The sequence below is a fragment of the Anomaloglossus baeobatrachus genome, chromosome 5, assembly GCF_048569485.1.
Source record: "Anomaloglossus baeobatrachus isolate aAnoBae1 chromosome 5, aAnoBae1.hap1, whole genome shotgun sequence".
In the NCBI taxonomy this organism is placed as follows: Eukaryota; Metazoa; Chordata; class Amphibia; order Anura; family Aromobatidae; genus Anomaloglossus; species Anomaloglossus baeobatrachus.
This window is the reverse complement of record NC_134357.1, coordinates 399,948,224-399,969,890: the sequence shown is the minus strand read 5'-3', so window position 1 is coordinate 399,969,890 and position 21,667 is coordinate 399,948,224. Positions and strand designations below refer to the sequence as shown.

The following is a 21,667-nucleotide window of genomic DNA, read 5'->3' as shown; positions in this document are numbered from 1 at the left end:
TTTTTTTTAAGTTTTGAAAAAAAAATACTGTTATCATTGGGAGGTTTGTACAATAACATTTGATATATGCCTGAGAATACAAGCCCCCAGCTGTCTGCTTTATCTTGGCTGGATATCAAAATTGGGGGGACCACATGCCGGTGTTTTTAATTATTTACTTAATGAATAAAAAAAATAGCTGCATGGGATCCCTCATATTTTGATACACAGCCAAGAAAACGCACAGAGCCTCCAGCTGTCTGCTTTATTTGCACTGGGTATCAAAATACGGAGGACACTATGCTATTTTTTGTAATTATTTTTTATTTTTACACTATACTCTGGGGACTTAGACAGCTAGAATGAGGGCAACCAATCACAGATGCTGTCAGAGAGGGTGGGCGAGGAAAGCAGTGAATATTCATGAGATTTAATGAGCAGACCTGGAAGCATTTTGACAGCCGCGCTTTGACTCGGTACGTATAATTGTCCTGCTTAAATCCCAGTTTTGCTTCCTTTTATTAAAAAAATTCTGATCTGAGTGGCCAAAACCAAATTTCCCTGAGAAGTCCATGTTCGGGGTCCATGCACAGTGTCCAGTAGGTAATCCGAACTGTACAGTTCAGGTTCGCCCATCACTATTAGTGAACTTACTGCTCTTTACCTACCAAAATTAGTTGAGATAATGCACCAGGTAACATTCCTCTTTCTTTCTACCTTTCCAGGATTTAGAGACAGAGTGAGACCAATGGAAAGGCAGTTGGCTCTTGGAGAGGATTAATGAAAACTGTGTGCTAATGATAGGGATTAACTGTTTTCCAACATTGTGGTCCAGCGACCTGTGTCTCTTAGGCCCCCTTCATACATCAGTTTTTTGCCATCAGTCACAATCTGTCGAATTTTGGAAAAAACGGATCCAGTGACTGATGCCGCTGGATCAGTTTTTTCTCGTTGACTTGTATTAGCGACGGATTGCGACTGATGGCCTCACGGTTCATCTATCGTTCGACGGCTCCGTAGAAAAATGTTGGGCCGTTGGACGGAGACGACGTCCACAGTAACGTTTTTTGTGTACGTCGAAAAAAAGGAAAGTGACGGATCCATCGCCATCCTTCGTTTGGTAGAATAAAAGCCTATGGGCGCAGGATCCGTCATCATCTGTCAAATGATGGAATCCGGCGATGGATTTCATTTTTTTTAACTGAGCATGCTCCAATTATCATGTAGCCCCCAGCTAGTTGGATCCACTGAAAAATGGATCCGTCACATCAGTTTAGCCAAAATCTGCGACGGATCCATCGATCCATCAAGAAAACGGATTATGACTGATGGCAAAAAACTGATGTGTGAAAGGGGCCTTAGGGCAACTTTACATGCTGCGACATCGCTAGCAATTGCTAGCGATGTCACGTGCGATAGCACCCGCCCTCCTCGTTGTAACGATAGGTGGTGATCACTGCCGTAGCGAACATTATCGCTACGGCAGTGTCACACACACATACCTGTTCAGCGACGTCGCTGTGACTGCCGAACAATCCCTCCCTCAAGGGGGAGGTGCGTTCGGCGTCACCGCGACGTCACCTCGACGTCACCGCGACGTCACTAAGCGGCCGGCCAATAGAAGCAGAGGGGCGGAGATGAGCGGGACGTAACATCCCGCCCACCTCCTTCCTTCCTCATTACCGGTGGAGGCAGGTAAGGAGATGTTCGTCGCTCCCGTGGTGTCACACATAGCAATGTGTGCTGCCGCAGGAACGACGAACAACATCATACCGGCAGCAGCAACGACATTAAGGAAATGAGCGACGTGTGAACGATCACCATTTTTGAACAATTTTGTGATTGTTGATCGTCGCTCATTAGTGTTACGCTGCGTTGCCGCTACCGGCGCCGGATGTGCGTAACTAACGACCTGACCCCGACGATATATTGGTACTGATGTTGCAGCGTGTAAAGTACCCCTTAGTCTGATTCAAACAGATGAGACTGAACAGCTGAAAAAAATATAAACATGGTGCTTGCCAAGGAGCCTTAGCCCCCATTTTTTAGCTCATTATCAGAGCTGCAAGGAATCAGTCCTCCACCAATCAGTTTTTGAGGACTAATCCTAAAAATAGGACATCAATGTTATAGCCTTCGAAAACTTCTTTAAATTTCAAAATTTTATGTAAGCAGGGTTATACTGTTTATATAAAACAACGTGTGGTGGCCCTTGAAAAAGGATCACGAAACGCGCGTCGGGCCTTTGGACAGATGACTACCTGACACTGCTTATTTATCCAGGGGGTAGGTAATAGGACTATGCATGCAACTGACACCTTTACTGTTTGGATTTTCTTACTGCGGTTTATACTGCATGTGCTGCATGTCTATGGTCTGTAATATACAGAACCTACTGGATACGGGCAGTATCTCACTGGAGTACTAGGTCTGAAGGGAATTAGATATGTGTTAACTATACTAATTTTTACTATATTTTTCTACTACCCCAGACCATTCTTGATATTATGTTAGCCATGTAGTTACCTGTCCTCCACCTTATTGAGGTTTACTTACTCCTTGAATTTGTCTTGTTATGTTGTGTATGGTACTACAGAGAGTTTTTTAGTCTGTTACTACTGTATACTATTTATATCTTAATAAATTTATATTGGATTTATCATACTCCATTGTGTGGCCTTTCACATAGTTGGTGTTATATAAAACTTGTATAGTTATTGCAGTTCATTTATTACATTTACTTGGTTTTCAAATGTAGATGTTTCCTCATCTAAACGATATGTGAATTATAATTTACATTTGTCGTATGTTTTAAAATTGTAATTATTTTTTATACTACATTGTGAATAATGACAAAGACCCCGTCACTACCATGGTTTGTAAGCCAGTCATACATTTAGGGTGTGTCAAAGTGCACCATCACAATGAATAACCAGGCTTTCATGAATGACTCTTCATTTATATTCCTCCCTGATGGAAGCCTTTTACTGCTTCATAACAATAGCATTCAGTTTACGACATCTTTGAGGCTTTATAAAAGATTCTTCAGCATCAAAAATCAACTAAACATCCTAACTGAATCTACAACAGAACGTGTGCCTCCCTCCATAGTATATCTTATTCTACCTCCACCATGAATCAAAGCATCAAGCAGGTTAAATCTGGATCAATCCAAGGAAGTTGCCAAACATCAACTCAAAATACACCAAATCTTCAGACAACATCCATTAGCTCTCACCATGGGACAAGCAATCAAGTCCGTCAAGGAAGACATTTTAGATCTCCTAGTGTCCATGGTGGATCAGGAGGAAAAGGCATTAGCATCTCCAGAAACTACACTCAAGGGTGGAACTCTAGAATTGCATCTGTCTATACCCATGGAAATCATTCTGTTAACCATGGGGCTCACAATGCATTAAGGTATGATGGACTTTTATGCTTCAATGAGAAGGAAACTATGCAGCAACTAAACAACCGGTTGGCTTCATATCTGGAGAAAGTATGTTCCTTGGAGCAAGAAAATAGTCAACTGGAGAAGAACATTCGACAATGGTATGAGAAGAATCAACCTGATGGTTTGCCTGACTGCAGCAATTACTTCAAGACCATTCAGGAGCTCCAAAAACAGGTGATTTGATCAATTACACTATTACATTTATTTCTTGTTGTTTATATACTTCCAACATATCTGCTGTGATGTACACCCATTAGTCCTTGTCTAAAAAAGTGTTAGCTATCTAATTTTTCTACCCTAGAGTATTGGAAACAATTTCATAGAAGCCAAACCCTGTTGACAGATAAGTGTGAAGGCAAATACAAGAAGACCTAGAGGAAACCTATTTAAACACAGGGAGAATGTAAAACTTTATGACCTTAGTTTGATTCGAGCCTACAAGCCCACTGCACCTCCTTGGCTCTCTTTCAGTTTACTGTTAAGGATGATCGAATACTTCAATTATTCGGCTTCGCGAATAACCTCGCCGCTATTTGACTATTTGATGCGCAATGTAAGTCTATGGGAAGCCCAAATAGTTTCAAATAGTTGTTATTCGGTTTCCCATAGACTTACATTGCACATCAAATATTCACGAATCACAAATAGTCGAATAGCGGCGAGGTATTCGGAAAATATTTGCGAAGCTGAATAATCAAAGTATTCGATCATCCCTATTTACTATCTTTAGAAAAAAAAATAAATTCTCTTCTACAGATCAATTTGTTGTGGTTCCTCATAATGTAACTCTCTATTAATTGGTCTACCCCTAACTTGACTCTCTCCTCTACAGTCCATCCTTAATGCAGCAGCCAGGGTCACCTATCTGGCTAACCGCTACTCGGATGCCTCTCCTCTGTGCCAGTCATTGCACTGGCTGCCCATATATCACAGGATCCAATTCAAACTGCTTGTTCTCACCCACAAAGCTCTCCACAGTGCGGCACCCCCCTACATCTCCACCCTCCTCTCTGTCTATCATCCCACCCGTTCTCTACGCTCTGCAAATGACTTTCAACTAACATCCACACTAATTCGAACCTCCCACTCCCAAATCCAAGACTTCTTCCGAGCTGCACCAAACCTCTGGAAAGCTCTACCCCAAGAAGTTAGGACGAATCACAACTTACTCAGCTTCAGATGCACCCTAAAAACACATCTTTTTAGGGCGGCCTATCACACTCCCTAGCCAAATTAATTTCACCTAATCCCTCTACAACGTCTCAGAACATAACCCCACGTCAAACTCCATGGCACCCAAATGCATCTCAAGGCTCTGGCCTATTGGTCCAGGAAGCCATTATCTATCCCCCATTTCCTTGAGATGGCTGGATTGTCATTGTAAATAAGCACTTGTACCTTGCCCCTCCCCCCATCTCATTGTAGATTGTAAGCTCTCACGAGCAGGGTTGCCTTTTTTCCCTTTAAATATTGTATCTTCTATAATTGTTACTTGTTTATATATGTTTATGTATATGATATGTATATGAGCCTCCTGAATTGTAAAGCGCTGCGGAATATGTTGGCGCTATAGAAATAAAGATTATTATTATTAATGTAAATATCTAGTGCATAGAGGGGAAAAGTCATCAGCTCAGGCAGACAAGTGTTAAGTACATCTAGGTGAATATCCTAATCGTTGGCAAGAAAGAGAGCTTTCTTCCTTCTGGAGGAGAGCTACTTTGCGTAATTATTGTCCATGGAGCATTGCATTTCAGTCTCCATACACTGACTGGCTCTTCTAAATAGGAACCATTGCTTCAAGGTTATGTATTCATTCATAGTTTTTAGGATTTGTTTTCCATAAATGTTTAGTAGTATTATGTGTATCCAGATAAGACTACAGGAACAGTTAGAAGCATCTGAAAGCTCTTGAGGTTTTCTAGGGATGAGTGGTTGCTCTTGGTTTATCATAATCTTTTCACATAGTCTGTCAACAGATTTCCAAAAGTTCATTTTTTTAAACACTGAAACATTTTGGTTTATACATGAAATATGAAGACTGGATCAAAGGAGTTTTCTTAAAGGACTTAAAGGGGTTGCCAGAAGAACAATAGATCTTGTAATAATAATAATTTCCACAATTGGATGTGTTTAAAAAAAATGTTCCTGTGCTGAGATAATCTTATAAATGTGCCCCTGCTATGTACTGTGTAATGGCCATGTCTGACCGTACAGGGACATGGTCTGATCATACCACATCTACTGAGAAATAAATTAACCCCCCTCCACCAAGTTTACTAAAGGATAAAAATTAAAATAACATTTCAAATAAAATTTTGTTATTAAATATCAACTTACAGGTTACCTATTAGCAGTTTTGAGGCCTATAAGCTGCAGCCAGGCAGGCGCGCTACAATACTTTCATCTACCCTGCTCCGGGCAGATCAAAGTGCGCCTGTGCAGGACCTCAATGCCGGCGAGTGTGGATGACCTAGGATGCGTCATGCACCGCGGCTTCAGAAGAAGGACAACAAAGATGGCCGAAAGAGGAGGTGCCGGCACCGGAGAACGAAGACGCCCATATGACCCAACTCCACCGCAGTAACTGTTTAGGTAAGTATTATAAAGTGATTTGTACGTTCTACACAGCGGCCTGGGCTCTTATATACAGCATGTTAGAATGCTGTATATAAGAGCCCAGTGGTGGTGGCCCTAGGTTATAAGCCCCAAAATGGTGACAGGTTCCCTTTAAGGCAAAATAACATGTCAATATTGAATTCTACAGTGTGTCCACCCATATCCTGTCCACCGCCATTAACTTGAGAACGGCGGCAGCTATAGGCATAGAAGTGGTGTCTAGGTATAGTAAAGTAGCCATGCACTATGCAATGAAACCACCTATAGCGCCACCTGGTGGAAAACAACGGAGTTAGCATTTTTACCTCAAAAATGGTACGAGATAGAGAAAAAAAGTGAATTACAAAGTTGTAGGGCATCATCAATTCAATATGAACCGACACCTTGCATACAGAAATGCTATGATTAGAATATGTAAAACTCACAAGGCTGCGGACGTGAAGTGATGCCTCATGGAGACCTTCCTACAAGTCATTGGGTATGGTGGCTGCGTGGAGTGGCCTCCACGCTCACCTGGCCAGATCCCATTGGACTTCTTGCTGTGAGGTCACGTCAAACAGCAGGTGTATGCAACCCCTCCACTAACATTGCAGGACCTACGACGACGTATTACAGATGCTTGTGCAAACGTGTCACCTACCATATTGCACAACGTGCAGCAAGATACAGTATGCTGTCCAGAGTCCAGATGTGCATTGCAGCTGACGGTGGCCACTTTGAGCATCAAAGTTAAATGAGCGCCATATGCGTGACCAGCATTCAATGTTTTGGGGGGGTCATGGGTTTCATATCAAAGCATTTCTGTATGCAAGGTGTCGATACGAATTGAATTGATGATGCCCTACAACTTTGTAATTCGATCTACATTGTTTTATAGATTCCTGCATTCTATTCGGAAAATGCCAAAATGTTCCTGGACATGGACAATGCCAAACTGGCTGCAGATGACTTTAGGAACAAGTAAGTGCAACACACAATTTAAAATGAGATGTTTTGAATTTTCTCCTTAAAAGGGTTAACATTTTATAGAGTACAAGGAGCAGAGCTGAGTAGATTGATGCTGGATATAGTTTGGCATAGAAAATACAAGTATAATTCTTTCAATCTGTATTTAAATGCCTGCTGATTCTGGGCTTAGGTGTCCACCTTGGATGACCACCTTGGGTGACCACCTCCAACAGGTGGTCCTCCTCAGTGATTAGCAGCTATGCACAGGGAGTGAGACTGCCCACTGGACTCTGATGAACTCCTAACTGTGCTCAACTCATTAGATTTTCTACTTTCAATAATTCCCTATGTTGATATTAATATGTTGATATATTTGTTCATGCTTTAAGGCTTGAGCTGGAAATGAGTGTGAGAAAAATCACTGAATCCGACATCAACGGCCTCCGAAGAGTTTTAGATAGACTTAACATGGAGACATGTGACTTAGAAATGACTGTACAACACCTTCAGGATGAACTTCAAGAACTGAAGAACAATCATGAGGAGGTAAAGTATAGTTTTGCATAAGAGGAGCAGTCGAGATCGCCATGGACATTTCTTTTAAAATCTGGGGTCTATGTCTAAGGGGCTGTCGGCCATCTTGTAGTATGTTCTTTGAGGAAAATTGCATTACTTGTTTGCAGTTTCGTAACAGACGTCTATTGTTTTCTTCCTAGACATACAGTTAATTATTACTTTTTTCTACAGGAAGTAAACGGCCTACGTACACAGCTGGGTGCCAGGGTCAGCGTTGAAGTGAACGCTGCTCCATGTGCGGATCTGAACAGCGTGTTGTCTGAGATCCGACAACAGTATGAAAAACTGTTGGACAGAAATCTGCAAGAAGTTGAAGAGATCTTCCTTGCAAGGGTAAAAAAAAAAAGTTTTAGGCTCCTGAAGTCTATTTGACTTAGTATGAGTTTTCTGAACTGGACAGGGAAAACACAACAGCATGCCCCACTGATGAGACAAAAGGTTGTTTTAGCCTTATTATATGGCAGTCTTCAACCTGTGGCTTGCCAACTATACGTACACTAACAGGATGCTCAAAGGCCCTTCTGCCACATTAGAAGACACTATTGCTATAAATGTCCCATAGCACGTCTAGGACCTTCATACAGGTTTTGCATGAAAGGGAACTTTCCAGCTTCACCATGTGCTTCAAACCACCACCATGTATATATAGCTACCTTTTTACCTGACCTAACAAGCCCAGTGTATTGTCTTACTGATTTCTTCACATGCCAAAAATCAATGTTATTAACTGCGGTGGCGATATGCGAATTAGTGTGTGATGAGTTGTGGGTGCGTTGTTTGGGCCAGACTAGTCATCACATAATTCATGTTATCACACCCCTGTGGTCGTGAGTAACATGATTCGCAAGTGAAGGATCACTGTTGGGTCTTTGCAAACCGTTGGAAAAGAGATCCACTGTACATGTCCAGGGAGGCAGCGTTGATGGTGTTACTGCCGACTCTGCAATTCTCATGGCTGGCTGTGCCCCCTACATAACCGGTGCCTCCCTCGGCATGTGCGGTGCGATGATGAACCCCATGGTATGTACACCTGGTTTCTTACTGCACATTATTAGTGGATAACCAGTCTGGGGAAAAAATGTCATCACGAATAATCAGCCATTAATTATGATATCACAACCCCAGGATTAGAAGCTTCCAGTTGCACCACTGGCCTTCATACAACATGCTGTATATAGTTCATGTTTTCCTTATGTCCATCTTGTCTATATTATGATATTGCAGAGTGAAGAACTGAATCGAGAGATGATTTCTGGGGCTGAACAGCTACAGACAGTTTCTGGTGACCTCATTGAGTTAAAGCGTAATATGCAAACTTTGGAAATAGAACTGCAAGGTCAACTCAGCATGGTATGACATCAATTATCCCTTATTAGCTCCCGCTCGTACATTAGTCATATTGCATACAATTAAATCTTCCAGAATAATGAACTCGTATATTATAAACTTATTGAAAACTTGAGTACAATCTTTTATTGTTTATTGTAACTTTGACAGCAATTGGTTTTTTCCTTCTACATATTGGATATTAAAAGGAATCTGTCATAAGGTGTTTTCTATCCCATCTGAGAACAGTATAAGGAAGGGAGAGTATCACTTACTGAGCTGTGTGCTGTTATTTTAATGTTTTCTCTGATGTAGATATAGCAGTTTTCGGAATGCTGATCGCTGTATATCTCCACCTCCACAACTGATTGGCAGCTTTCTCCTTATGTACAGTGTAGTATACACAGAAAGTTGCCAATCAATGGTGGGGCGGGGTTATACAGAGCTCAGAAATAAGATTGACTACCTGGAAGTAAGTTTACTAGTCCTCTATAGTTATAATCTGCTGATAAAACAGTAATTTTACTAAAAATACAGCAAGCAGCTCAGTAAGTGACACATCACTGGAATCAGGATCTCTGTCGCTACATATTATGCTGCTCTCAGATGAGGTGGCAAAAACCTGGAGACAGATTCCCTTGAACACTAACTTGGGTAAGTGGTGTGTGTGACTTCCACTTAAAGCCCCTCTCATATAACTAATCCTAGAGCATAATAGCAATTAAAATACTGGACTCATAAACATATACTATGTACACACTGAGCCACATGAGTTGTTCACATGAAGAACACATGCAATGCATGTGCTAGTCAAACAAAGGACACATGCCATCCAGAAAACCAACTCACACATAAAATACCTATTGCACACTCACCACTTACACATGCAACACATGACCCCATCACAAACTGGACATGTGTCTCAAGTGGCTCTCACATTACACACAAACCATTTTTACGTTTCATTGGTCTAGTAACAACTCTTGGTAAAAATCCTGCATTCAGGAGAGATATCTTCTATGGGCCGAAATTCCTGCCCTCGGATACTAGTGAGCCACTGGTGCCACTTTTCTGGTAGACAGGGCTGCATTTTCTGTTTTGACCTTGGCCTAAGCTACAGTAGTACGTCTCTCCCTGTACTACATGTATCTTCTCATTTACACTTTTTGACTTACGTAACCTGGCTATTTGCTGCTATCCTGGAAGCCAGCCCTGGATCTCCTGATTTGACATTATGTACATCACTATCATTGATATACTGATGCTAAAATGGTTAAATATGGCACAATTTGTTGTGTAGTTTCTAGGCACCAACCTTGACAAGATTCTAAAGGCAAGAATGAAAATATGAAAATGGAATCTGCATTACTGCCATGAACATATGAATAAAGAGAAATTTAGCTATTGAATTGATCAATGCAACAGAGCCCCAACACTACGCCAAAGTATTTCTCTACCTTGGGGTCCCTAGCTGGTGTGTGTCCTCTCATGCAGTTAACTGCATGAAAGGACACACACTAGCTAGGGACCCCAACGTTGAGAAATACTTTGGCATAGTGTTGGTTAACTGCATGAGAGGACACACACAAGCTAGGGACCCCAACGTAGAGAAATACTTTGGCATAGTGTTGGTTAACTGCATGAGAGGACACACACAAGCTAGGGACCCCAACGTAGAGAAATACTTTGGCGTAGTGTTGGGGCTCTATTGCATTGATCAATTCAGTAGCTAAATTTCTCTTTATTCATATGTTCATGGCAGTAATGCAGATTCCATTTTTCACATTTCATTCTTACATATAGCTATTAGATTTTTCATGTCAGTATTCACACAGTAGTTTCTGCTATTCCATGTATTCCCCTTACATAGTCACTGGTGTGCATACCTTCTCTCCATATAGTGTAGATTTTTTTTAGGTTTTTGCACCCAGTTCAGACTCAGAACTGGTGTTTCAGACGTTATTTCTTAAAAGATTCTAAAGGCGGCGTTACACACTACGACTTATCTGACGTTATGTCGGCAGGGTCACGGTTTCCGTGACGCAGCTCCGGAATCGTTCGCGATGTCGTTGCATGTGACACCTACGTGCGACTCTGAACGATCGCAAATAGGGTGAAAATCGTTGACCGTTGACACGTCGTCCATTTTCAAAATATTGTTCGTCGTTCGGATCGCAGCAGACATATTGGTACGTTTGACACCCTGCAAAGGATGAACAACATCAAAACGACTGCCTTGGTCAAACAATATATCGCTGAACGCTTTTGCGTTGCTTGTGCAATCGTTACGTGTGACCGCTAATAAACGACCTATGAGCGATCTTTGCAAATCGTAACTACGATCTGGGAGTCTCACATCGCTACTGAGATCGTCAGATAAATCATAGCGTGTAAAGCGGCCTTAAGTGATTAGTTGTAGTCTAAAAACTTCACTTTTATTTTCAGAAATCTGCTCTTGATGACTCCCTTTGTGAGACTGAAGCCAGTTATGGTTCCCAGCTATCCCAGTTACAATGCCTGATCAACAATGTGGAGTCTGAGTTGGCAGAGATACGCCCAGAACTGGAGCAGCAAAATGTTGCATACAAACAGCTCATGGACCAGAAGAGCCATTTGGAAATGGAGATTGCCACATACAAACGTCTTATTGAGGGTCATGACTTGCAGTATATGAAAAGGTGACAGCTGAAAAAATGATTATGATACATTTTTTGCATGCATGTTTGGACTTTAATGGGTTGTTGACTCCTAGATAACCCTTTCTTAAAACCTCAACTGGCCATCATGAAAAACTGAGATACTTACCATCTGGATCGGCGACAGTGCAGTGCTCTGGCTCCTGGACGCCACATGAAATTTTTATGTAATGGGACTGCTGCAGCCAATCAGTGGCCATTGATCGGCTGCAGCCTATACTGTTCCGTCAGATCGAACTTCCTTCAGAGGTCTGTGAGGGCAGGATGCATTTCTTTAATTTTACAATAGACAGTGGAATTGTTGGGAAAGATTTGTCCAGTAGTTGGCAATTATTATTTATAGCGTACCATTGATTATATGGTTCTGTACAATCTCCTTAAAGGGGTTGTCTGGACATCGGCTTCCAAGAAAAAAGACAGTATGCCCTCAAGTCATTATTAAAGGGAACCAATCACCAGGATTTTCGTATATAAGCTAAAGCCAGTGCTATACTGGCACAATCAGGCTGATTCTATACATACCTTTAGTGGTCAGCTCCAATGTTTAGGTTTTGAAATCCAAGAAAGTGAAGTTTGTAAAATGAGCAGCTGCTTGAGTGACAGTTGCAGTGGAGCAGATAATATATTCATAGTTCTCTCCCCCCCCTGTTAGAATTAGCATAAGTGTTATACAAATGATTCACTTTGTCTGTTGCAGAACCTGTGTGAGGTCATACCCATGTGACCAGAAGGGGTGGGGCCTCAGCCACCAAAGGTGGATACCAGCTCACATGGGTATGACCTCACCACAGGTCCTGCTAGACAAAGTGAGTCATTTGTATAATGCTTATGCTAATTCTAACAGAGGGAGGGGATAACTGTGAATATATGATCTGCTCCAGTGCAACTGTCACTCAAGAAGCTGCTCATTTTACAAACTTTACTTTCTTGGATTTCAGAACCTAAACATCCGAGCTGACCACTACAGGTATGTATAGAATCAGCCTGATAGTGCCAGTATAGCACTGGCTTTAGCTTATATACGAAAATCCTGGTGATTGGTTCCCTTTAAGACTCAATGACTGCATGCCAGTATTAATGAAGGAAGCACTGTGTGAACAGGGTATGTTCTTCTTAATGAGCTTAGCTAATCTTACAAATGTGTTCTCCACCATAACTGTTCCTACAGCTGGTGGCTGGCATATAATTTTAGGTTAATTTCTACCACTTTCGAGGCATACATTTTGATGCTTAATCATGGCCCGTCCCGGCCCCACAAATTTTTCAAAAATATTAGCGCAATTTGCAATTGGGCAATACTTTTGTAACATTTTAAGCCATTTTACACCAGAATTCTGGCATAAACTCCTTGATGAACTGGGGCAAAAAGGGAGTCTGTCACCCCCAAAAAGCTTATTAGACTAACTATACAGTGGTAATGGGGATTTCACCAGTATGAAAAACATGCTAACATTGTACCTATTAGTGGTGCAGTGATTGAGAAAAAAAACTTTTTAATTGATTTAATTTTTTAATTCATATGGAAATGAAGGGGCCCGGCACAGTCAGTATCAATGCGCATGCACACACATGAGTGCAACCGTCGCTATAGAAATGAATGCAATTCATCACAAGCTGGGGCCGTCTCAAAAAAGGGGTGTAATAGTGCACCCATCTCATGGTGACGCTATGGGTGCCCCAAAACCCCCTTATTTGCATATGAATTACAAGTTGTTTCCACAAGAACTTTCTCAGTTACAGGCGCAGTGCCAGTATGATTTTATACACTGTCTAGTTAGTGTAAAAGGCATTTTGGGTGTGTTCAATGCCTTGCAGCTCCTCTACAGATGCAATTAGGTATTACACTTTTTAAGTTGAGCTCATAAGGCCTCTTTTGTAATTCCTTCATAGGACATCTAAAGATGGGGTTTAAATAACCGCCATCTCCTCTACAACACAAAATGTACTGCATAGTTGGGGCCCTATATTTCTCATGTTACCATCCATGACATTCCATATGCCATACAAAGACACTTGGTAATATCTTGTCCATATGTCAGAAGGCATCTATTTAATAATGTATTGCATACTGTGTATTAATGTGAATAATACCTGATGTTATTTCTGTCTCTGCAGCGTTCCTATTCACCAATCTGATAACGGTAAGACGATTGAAAACTTAAATCATAATAAAAGGTTCCCCTCACTGTTCTAACAATGTACGATGTGATTCCTCCAGACCCTTCCTAGGATTATGGCATCACTTTACATTTCAAATAATAGAGGACAAATAGTTGGTACTATGCAGCAGTGATGGCAAACCTTTCATAGACCAAGTGCCCAAACTACAAACCAAAACCCAATAATTTATCACAGGGCAATTTAACCCCAATAACAGAACTTTAAAAGCATTTGGCATGCTTTTGAATAAATAATGTGGTTTTTGCTGTTGAATGCATGCTGAGAACTTGTCTAACCTTGGTTCATACTTTGTAAGTTTAAGAGCAACTCATGCAGCACTGGTATAGATGTCCCCATCATATTCCAACCTGGTATTATGTTTCCCATCAAAGACCAAGCCTGGTATGGATTTCCCCATAATAGTCTCATCCTGCTATATATGTCCTCATATTAGCCCCATTCTGGCATAGATGTGCCCATCATAGCCCCATTCTGGTATGGATGTCCCCATAATAGCCCCATTCTATTATATATGTCCTCATTTTAGCCCTATCCCGGTATAGATGTGCCCATCATGGCCCCATCCTGGTATAAATGTCCTCATCATAGCCCTATTCTGGTATGGATATCCCCATAATAGCCCCATCCTTGTATATATGTCCCCGTCACAGCCCCATCCTGGTATAGATGTCCCATCTTGGCCCCATCCTGGTACAGATGTCCCCATAATTGCTCCATCCTGGTATAGATGTCCCTATCATTGCCCCATCTTTGCTCCATACTGGTATAGATGTCTAAATCATTTCCCATCTTAGTATAGATGTCGCCAACTTTGTTCCATACTTGTATGGATGTCCAAGTCATTGCCACATCCTGGTATAGATGGCCCCGTCCTGGTATATGTCCCCATCCTGAATGCAATAAAAGAGATTAAACCTGGCTCTACTGCGAAAATAGCTGGTACTCTGAAGTAAATAGAATGAGTCAAAAAAGAAAATAACTTCGGCACTCGTACAGGAAAAAAGTACTGGAGATAACAAAGTCTGTTGATCTGTGTATTACAACAAGTAAAAGAATTAAGAAACATACTCCAAACAATAAAGCAGGCTTTACACGCTACGATATCGTTAATAATTTATCGTCGGGGTCACGTCGTTAGTGACGCACATCCGGCGTTATTAACGATATCGCAGCGTGTGACACTTATGTGCGACCTAAATCGATCGCAAAAGCGGCCAAAATCGTTTGCTGGGGAGAGGTCGTCCTAAAACAAAAATTCGTTCTCTTCTAATTAGCGGTTGTTCCTCGTTGCTGCGGCAACACACATCGCTGTGTGTGACACCGCAGTAGTGAGGAACATCTCCTTACCTTCCTCCACCGGCAATGCGGAAGGAAGGAGGTGGGCGGCATGTTCCAGCCGCTCATCTCCGCCCCTCCGCTTCTATTGGACGCCTGCCGTGTGACGTTGCTGTGACGCCACACGACCAGCCCCCTTAGAAAGGAGGCGGATCGCCGGCCAGAGCGACGTTGCAGAGCAAGTAAGTGCGTGTGACAGGGTTGCGCTATTTTGTGCGCGACGGGCAGCGATATGCCCGTGTCACACAAACTATGGGGGCGGGTACGCACGCTAGCGATATCGGTACCGAGATCGCAGCATGTAAAGCCCGCTTTAGAGTGTGAGATATTACAAAACAATAATAATAATTTTTATTATTCTCTTGTAATATCTCACACTGTATTGGTTTGGAGTATGTTTCTTAATTCTTTTACTTTTTACTACACAGATCCCTACCACCGTGATAAAGGCCCATGTTTGGCTCAAAACGTTGGTAATAACGGGAATTTTTTTTCCTTTTTTATTCACCACAATAAAGAAAAATTAACATACTCCTTGTTATCTCCAATACTTTTTTCCTGTATGAGCGCCGAATTTATTTTCTTTTTTGACCAATCCTGAACACATCCTGGTACATATGATACCCTATCGCGCAACACACAGTAAAAAAAAATCCAAAATGATTATACTCACCTTCTCTCCTCTCCCCCGTGTCCTACTCCAATGCTGTCATCCCGGGCAACTGATTTCAGGGTCCAGCACATGACGTCAGTGTTATTCATGCCCATTTATACAGCGGTCAGCTGCTGCCACATTCACTGCTCCTGCGGAAAAATGGGCATGAAGAGCAATGAACAATAATCATTCTCTTTAATAGTGGCACACGTGACCGCCCAACTGCTACAGGAAGCCAGCTGCTGGGTTGTTCACATGTCCTACTATTAAAGAACATGAATATTCACTACTCCTCACACCCATAATCCTGCGCACCTCTCAGCACCGGCTTCAGTGCAAGAGGTGGGTGGGATTATGGGCATGGCTAGCAGTGAATATTCATATCCTTAATTGGCGGGCACATTGCAGTAATGAGTGTTGAAGCGAGGAGTAATGTGTCCTCCACTCCAACAAAACTTTGAACTGCTAGTATGATCGCACCAGCAGTTCTAAGTGGCAATATAACTATGGCTGAGGTGACAGCACGCTTGCCAGCAGAGAAGGTTCTGCGTGTCCTCAATGGCACACATGCCATATATTTGCACTCACTGCTACAGAGCAACTATTCCAAGAAATATTCCTGGAAGAGCTTTTCACTTAATAGAAGTAAGTTCACCTCACTACACTACACATCCATTCCCCTTATTGATGGAGTCCACTTGGTGGAATCACAAATGCACATCTCTAGAACGATCAGGTAAGGTTTTTATTATATTTTATGTGGAGAATTTATTGGGCAACTCATGACCCCATTCCTGCTCTGATTAATTAATTGAGACATATGATTCTACCGTTTTCCATATAGTGTATAATATCTAAATTCTAAATCAGTCAGTATGTAATGAATATATGTTTGTAAAGTGAATAGAAGTTTATTTAAACTCCTGGAAACCTGAAAAAAGAGTTACTTCTTCTGAAGGTTTTATCTCATCTCCTCTGAACTTCATTTTCAATCAACTTTTAGTAAGTAGGAGACTTGTTGCCACCAAATAATATTAGGAAGACTATGTTTTACCATCTGTGATTTCTAAATTGCTTTGGTCTCTCCTAAGTTGCCAAATACTTTGCTATGTCTACAGGGTTGCTAGTTGTTATGGCATATTTTTGTATAAAAACCTCAGTCAAGTCAAGAAAAATGAGGTTATCATATACTTTTCAATAGCCGTTTCTTCTCAATATCACATGAAGGCCAACTTTGGACCAAGTTTGGGCAGCATTAGAAATGAAGAATACTTCCATTGATAGAGAATTGTGTGCAGATTATTTTCTAACTGTTCATTTTTGTTTCAGAACAACATTTTAGAAGTCATCAAACAATCACACAAGTTCAGCAGGACAATTTATAAATCTGACCAACTCAGCAACTTCAATATTTCTCCACTCACACAGATATCCCGAAAGATCACGTTTCTATCACTGACCTAAAAACAGTTCTACTGGCCATGGCTACTAGTCAGATTCTATCTACATTGAAAGTCACTTAGAAATTAAAAGGAAGTATGACTGATAGACATGGTGAATATTACTGTATATCTACACAACCCGGTTGTATATATATATATATATGTAATCAAAGCCTATTATTCTCCTGCCGTTATCTATTGTCTATTTATTCTTGATAAAAATGTCTAAGGCAAAAAAAAAAATCAGTATTTTTAATAATCTTGATAAAATAAATTATTGTAATAATGATGATTACTCAAATGGTGCTTCATAAATATTTACTAGGGACCCTATATCATTCCTGTGTTCTTAAAACACATAATATTTCCCCCAGCTGCCTATCCTCTATGGGCAATTCATTTTACTGAGGGGCTACATGACAGTGTGGAAAACCAAACTAATAGGCTGAAATTAATCCTGCTCAATAATAATAATAATTAATATTAATATACATTAATAATTATATAACTTGATATTTAGCAGATTTAAATATGCTGACATCCCTCTACATACAGCATGACCCCTCATATAGCTCCCTACACAAAGGATGAGCCCTCACACCACCTTCCTACATATAGTATAAGGCCTAACACTGCCCCTGACCTGCAATGCCTTGCGAAAGTATTCACCCCCCCCCTCCCCTTCCTATTCCACCCCTTTTGGTGCTTTTTCGAGTTTTGCTAACTAACTCACAAGCTGGATTTTAACTGTTTTTTTGTGAGGGTTTGCTTGTGTAAAGAACATGCCTAAATCTGTGAACATTCGTTTTTTCTTTTATTGTGTAGCCAACGACAAAGAGGACAAAATAACTGAAAATTTGAGTGTGCATAACCATTCACTCTAAAGTCAGTACTTTGTAGAGCCTCCTTTTGTTGCTATTACGGCTGAAAGTCACTTTGTATATGTCTCTCTAAGCATTCCACATCTTGCCACTGAGATTTTTGCCCATTCCTCAAGGCGGAACTGCTCCAGCTCCTTCAAGTTTAATGGTTTTGTCTGGTGTACAGCAATCTTCAAGTCTGACCATAGATTCTCAGTTGGATTAAGGTCTGAGCTTTAGACTAGGCAATGGCAATACATTTATATGTTGCTTTAGCAATATGCTTTGCGTTATTGTCCTGTTGGAAGGTGAACCTCCGTCCCAGTCTCAAATCATTGACAAATAGGAATAACGTTTGGAACACCATTCTAAGTCTGAACTGGGTGCAAAAACCTAAAAAAACATCACTATGGGGAGATAAGGTATGCACACCAGTGACTATGCAAGGGGAATACATGGAATAGCAGAAACTGCTGTGTGAATACTGACATGAAAAATTCAATAGCTATATGTAAGAATGAAATGTGAAAAATGGAACCTGCATTACTGCCATGAACATATGAATCAAGAGAAATTTAGCTACTGAATTGATCAATGCAATAGAGCCCCAACACTACGCCAAAGTATTTCTCTACGTTGGGGTCCCTAGCTTGTGTGTGTCCTCTCATGCAGTTAAAAAACTTACCGTGTATGGGAAGCTGAGACCCAGGCTATTTATGCGTATGATATGGATTGGCAATAGGTGTGGTGGGGAGGGTTCACAAACGAAAAACTACTAACAAATAGGAATAACGTTTGGAACACCATTCTAAGGGGAATACATGAAATAGCAGAAACTGCTGTGTGAATATATATATTGCATTGATCAATTCAGTAGCTAAATTTCTCTTTATTCATATGTTCATGGCAGTAATGCAGATTCCATTTTTCACATTTTCACTCTTACATATAGCTTTTGGATTTTTCATGTCAGTATTCACACAGCAGTTTCTGCTATTTCATATATTCCCCTTACATAGTCACTGGTGTGCATACCTTATCTCCCCATAGTCAAATCATTGACAGACTGAGAAAGGTTTTGATCAAGAACATCCCTGTATTTGTCACCATCCATCTTCCCCTCAAATCGGGCCATTTTCTTTGTCCCTGCTTCCGACAAACATCCCCACAGCATGATGCTGCCACCAATATGTTTCACTGTGGGGATGGTATTCTTGAGGTGATGAGTTGTGTTGGCTTAACTTCATTTGACCACAGTACCTTCCTTTATATATTTAAGGAGTCTCTTACATGTCTTTTGGCAAAATCCAAAAAACCTTCCAATTTTTGGCTGTAAGTAAAGGCTTTTTTTCTGACCACTCTTCCATAAAGATGACCTCATTGTGGTCATATGGACAGGTACGCCAGTCTCCGCTTGGGAACTCTGCAGCTCCTTCAGGGTTACCTTTATTCATAGGGGTACTTTGCACACTACGACATCGCAGGTGCGATGTTGGTGGGGTCATGTCGAAAGTGACGCACTTCCTGCATTGCTCTCGACATCGTAGTGTGTAAATCCTAGATGATACGATTAACGAGCGCAAAAGCGCCGTAATCGTATCATCGGTGTAGCGACGGCGAATTCCATAATTACGCTGACGCGACGGTCCGATGTTGTTCCTCGTTCCTGCGGCAGCACACATCGCTGTGTGTGAAGTTGCAGGAGCGAGGAACATCTCCTACCGGCGTCACCGCGGCTCCCGTCGGATATGCGGAAGGAAGGAGGTGGGCGGGATGTTTACATCCCGCTCATGTCCGCCCCTCCGCTCCTATTGGTCGCCTGCCGTGTGACGTCGCAGTGACGCCGCACGACCCACCCCCTTAAGGAGGCGGTTCGCCGGCCAGAGCGACGTCGCACGGCAGGTGAGTGCATGTGAAGCTGCCGTAGCGATAATATTCGCTACGGCAGCTATCACAATGATATCGCAGCTGCGACGGGGGCGGGGACTATCGCGCTCGGCATCGCAGCATCGGCTTGTTATGTCGCAGCGTGCAAAGTACCCCTTAGTGCGCCCTCCCTGATTAATGCCCTCCTTTCCCGGTCTAGTGAATAAACTGTGGAAAAAAGAAGCGCAAATAGGGTCTTACCCCGGTTTATGTGATAAATGACCCTTTGCAGCTATATCCACACAGAGGAACCGGTCAAGCCAGATTCCAAAACGAACCAGTGAATAAACTGTGGGAAAAATTCCAAAATTTCCCGGTCTGAGAGTTTTGGTGAATGGCCCTTTCTTCAGACATTTGTTGTGGTACCGTGTTCTTTTCGTTTGATGATAATGGCTTTCTTGGTGCTCCAGGGATCATCAGCGATTGGGATATTTTTTTAGAACCCAACCCTGACTTTTGCTTCTCAACAACTTTGTCTCTGACTTGTTTGGAGATCTTCTTGGTCTTCATGGTGTTGTTTGGTTAGTGGTACCTCTTGCTTAATGTTGCAAGTTCTGTGGCCTTTCAGAAAAGGTGTTATAGACTGACAGACCCCGGGACACTGAGATTGCACACAGGTGGACTTTCTTTTATGGGTGAATACACACATGGTACATGGCAATTTTAATTTATTTTATTCCAGAAATTACATGTTTGCCTATATTTTTCTCACTTCATTTCTTTAACTTAGATTATCTAGTGCTGATGTATCACATACAAATCGGATTACAAAATATTAAAACAGTGGTGTAAGGTAACAAAATAGGTAAAAAGCCAATGGCAGTGAATACTTTCACAAGGAATTGTACAGGATGAGCCCTAACACAGCCCCTTATATACCATTTGAACGCTAACACAAGCCCCGTATATACAGTACGAGCCCCCACACAGCCTTCCATATACAATAGGAGCCCCACATAGCCTCCTATATACATTATGAGCCCAACATAACCTCATATATACATTGTGATCCCACATAGCCTTCTATATACATTGTGACCCCACATAGCCTCCGTTATACATTATGAGCCCCACATAACCTCCTAGATACACTATGAGCCCCACATAGGCTCCTATACACGTTATGAGCCCCTCAAAGCCTGATATATACAGTATGCGTCCCCACAGAGCCTCATATATACAGTATGAGGCCTCACATAGCCTCCTATATCCATTATGCACCCCATATAGCCCCTATATACAGTATGAGCCCTATATAATAATAATATAATAATATTTATTCACATATAGAGCCATTAATTCCACAGCGCTTTATATTTATTGGCATAGCCTCCATATCCAGTATGAGACCTCCTGTATATCCAGTATAATCCGAACACAAATAGTTACTATTCACATATCACTAATTAGCAGGTGTAATATAATAAAAACTGCATGTATCTGTGATGGAACAATAAAAACAATTTTTGTACTTTTCATGTTGTTGTTGTCTATGTTTAATAGTTGAAATACATTGGGGACCAGGGGTTATCCTATTACCGTTGTGTGCCTTCATTTTTGGACACCATATGAGGATTAGTGTTCTGGTGCTGTCCTGATTGTTGCTAGGGTAAATGGAAGTAGTCTTGAAAAATAAGGGTCTTGCAATCATTTTATCACAAGACTTAAAC

The 21,667-nt window shown here is 41.5% G+C and overlaps 1 protein-coding gene across 1 annotated transcript; it reads left to right on the top strand.

The window, feature by feature from the left end:
- Positions 1 to 3,059: 3,059 nt before the first annotated feature.
- LOC142310207 (keratin, type I cytoskeletal 19-like) lies at positions 3,060 to 18,512 on the top strand. Its single transcript, XM_075347694.1, has 8 exons — positions 3,060 to 3,607; positions 6,930 to 7,012; positions 7,390 to 7,546; positions 7,748 to 7,909; positions 8,801 to 8,926; positions 11,348 to 11,580; positions 13,714 to 13,739; positions 17,099 to 18,512. The coding sequence occupies exons 1-8, from the start codon at positions 3,113 to 3,115 to the stop codon at positions 17,152 to 17,154; spliced, it is 1,338 nt and encodes a 445-aa protein (XP_075203809.1). The 5' UTR covers positions 3,060 to 3,112; the 3' UTR covers positions 17,155 to 18,512.
- The last annotated feature ends 3,155 nt before the right edge of the window (positions 18,513 to 21,667 follow it).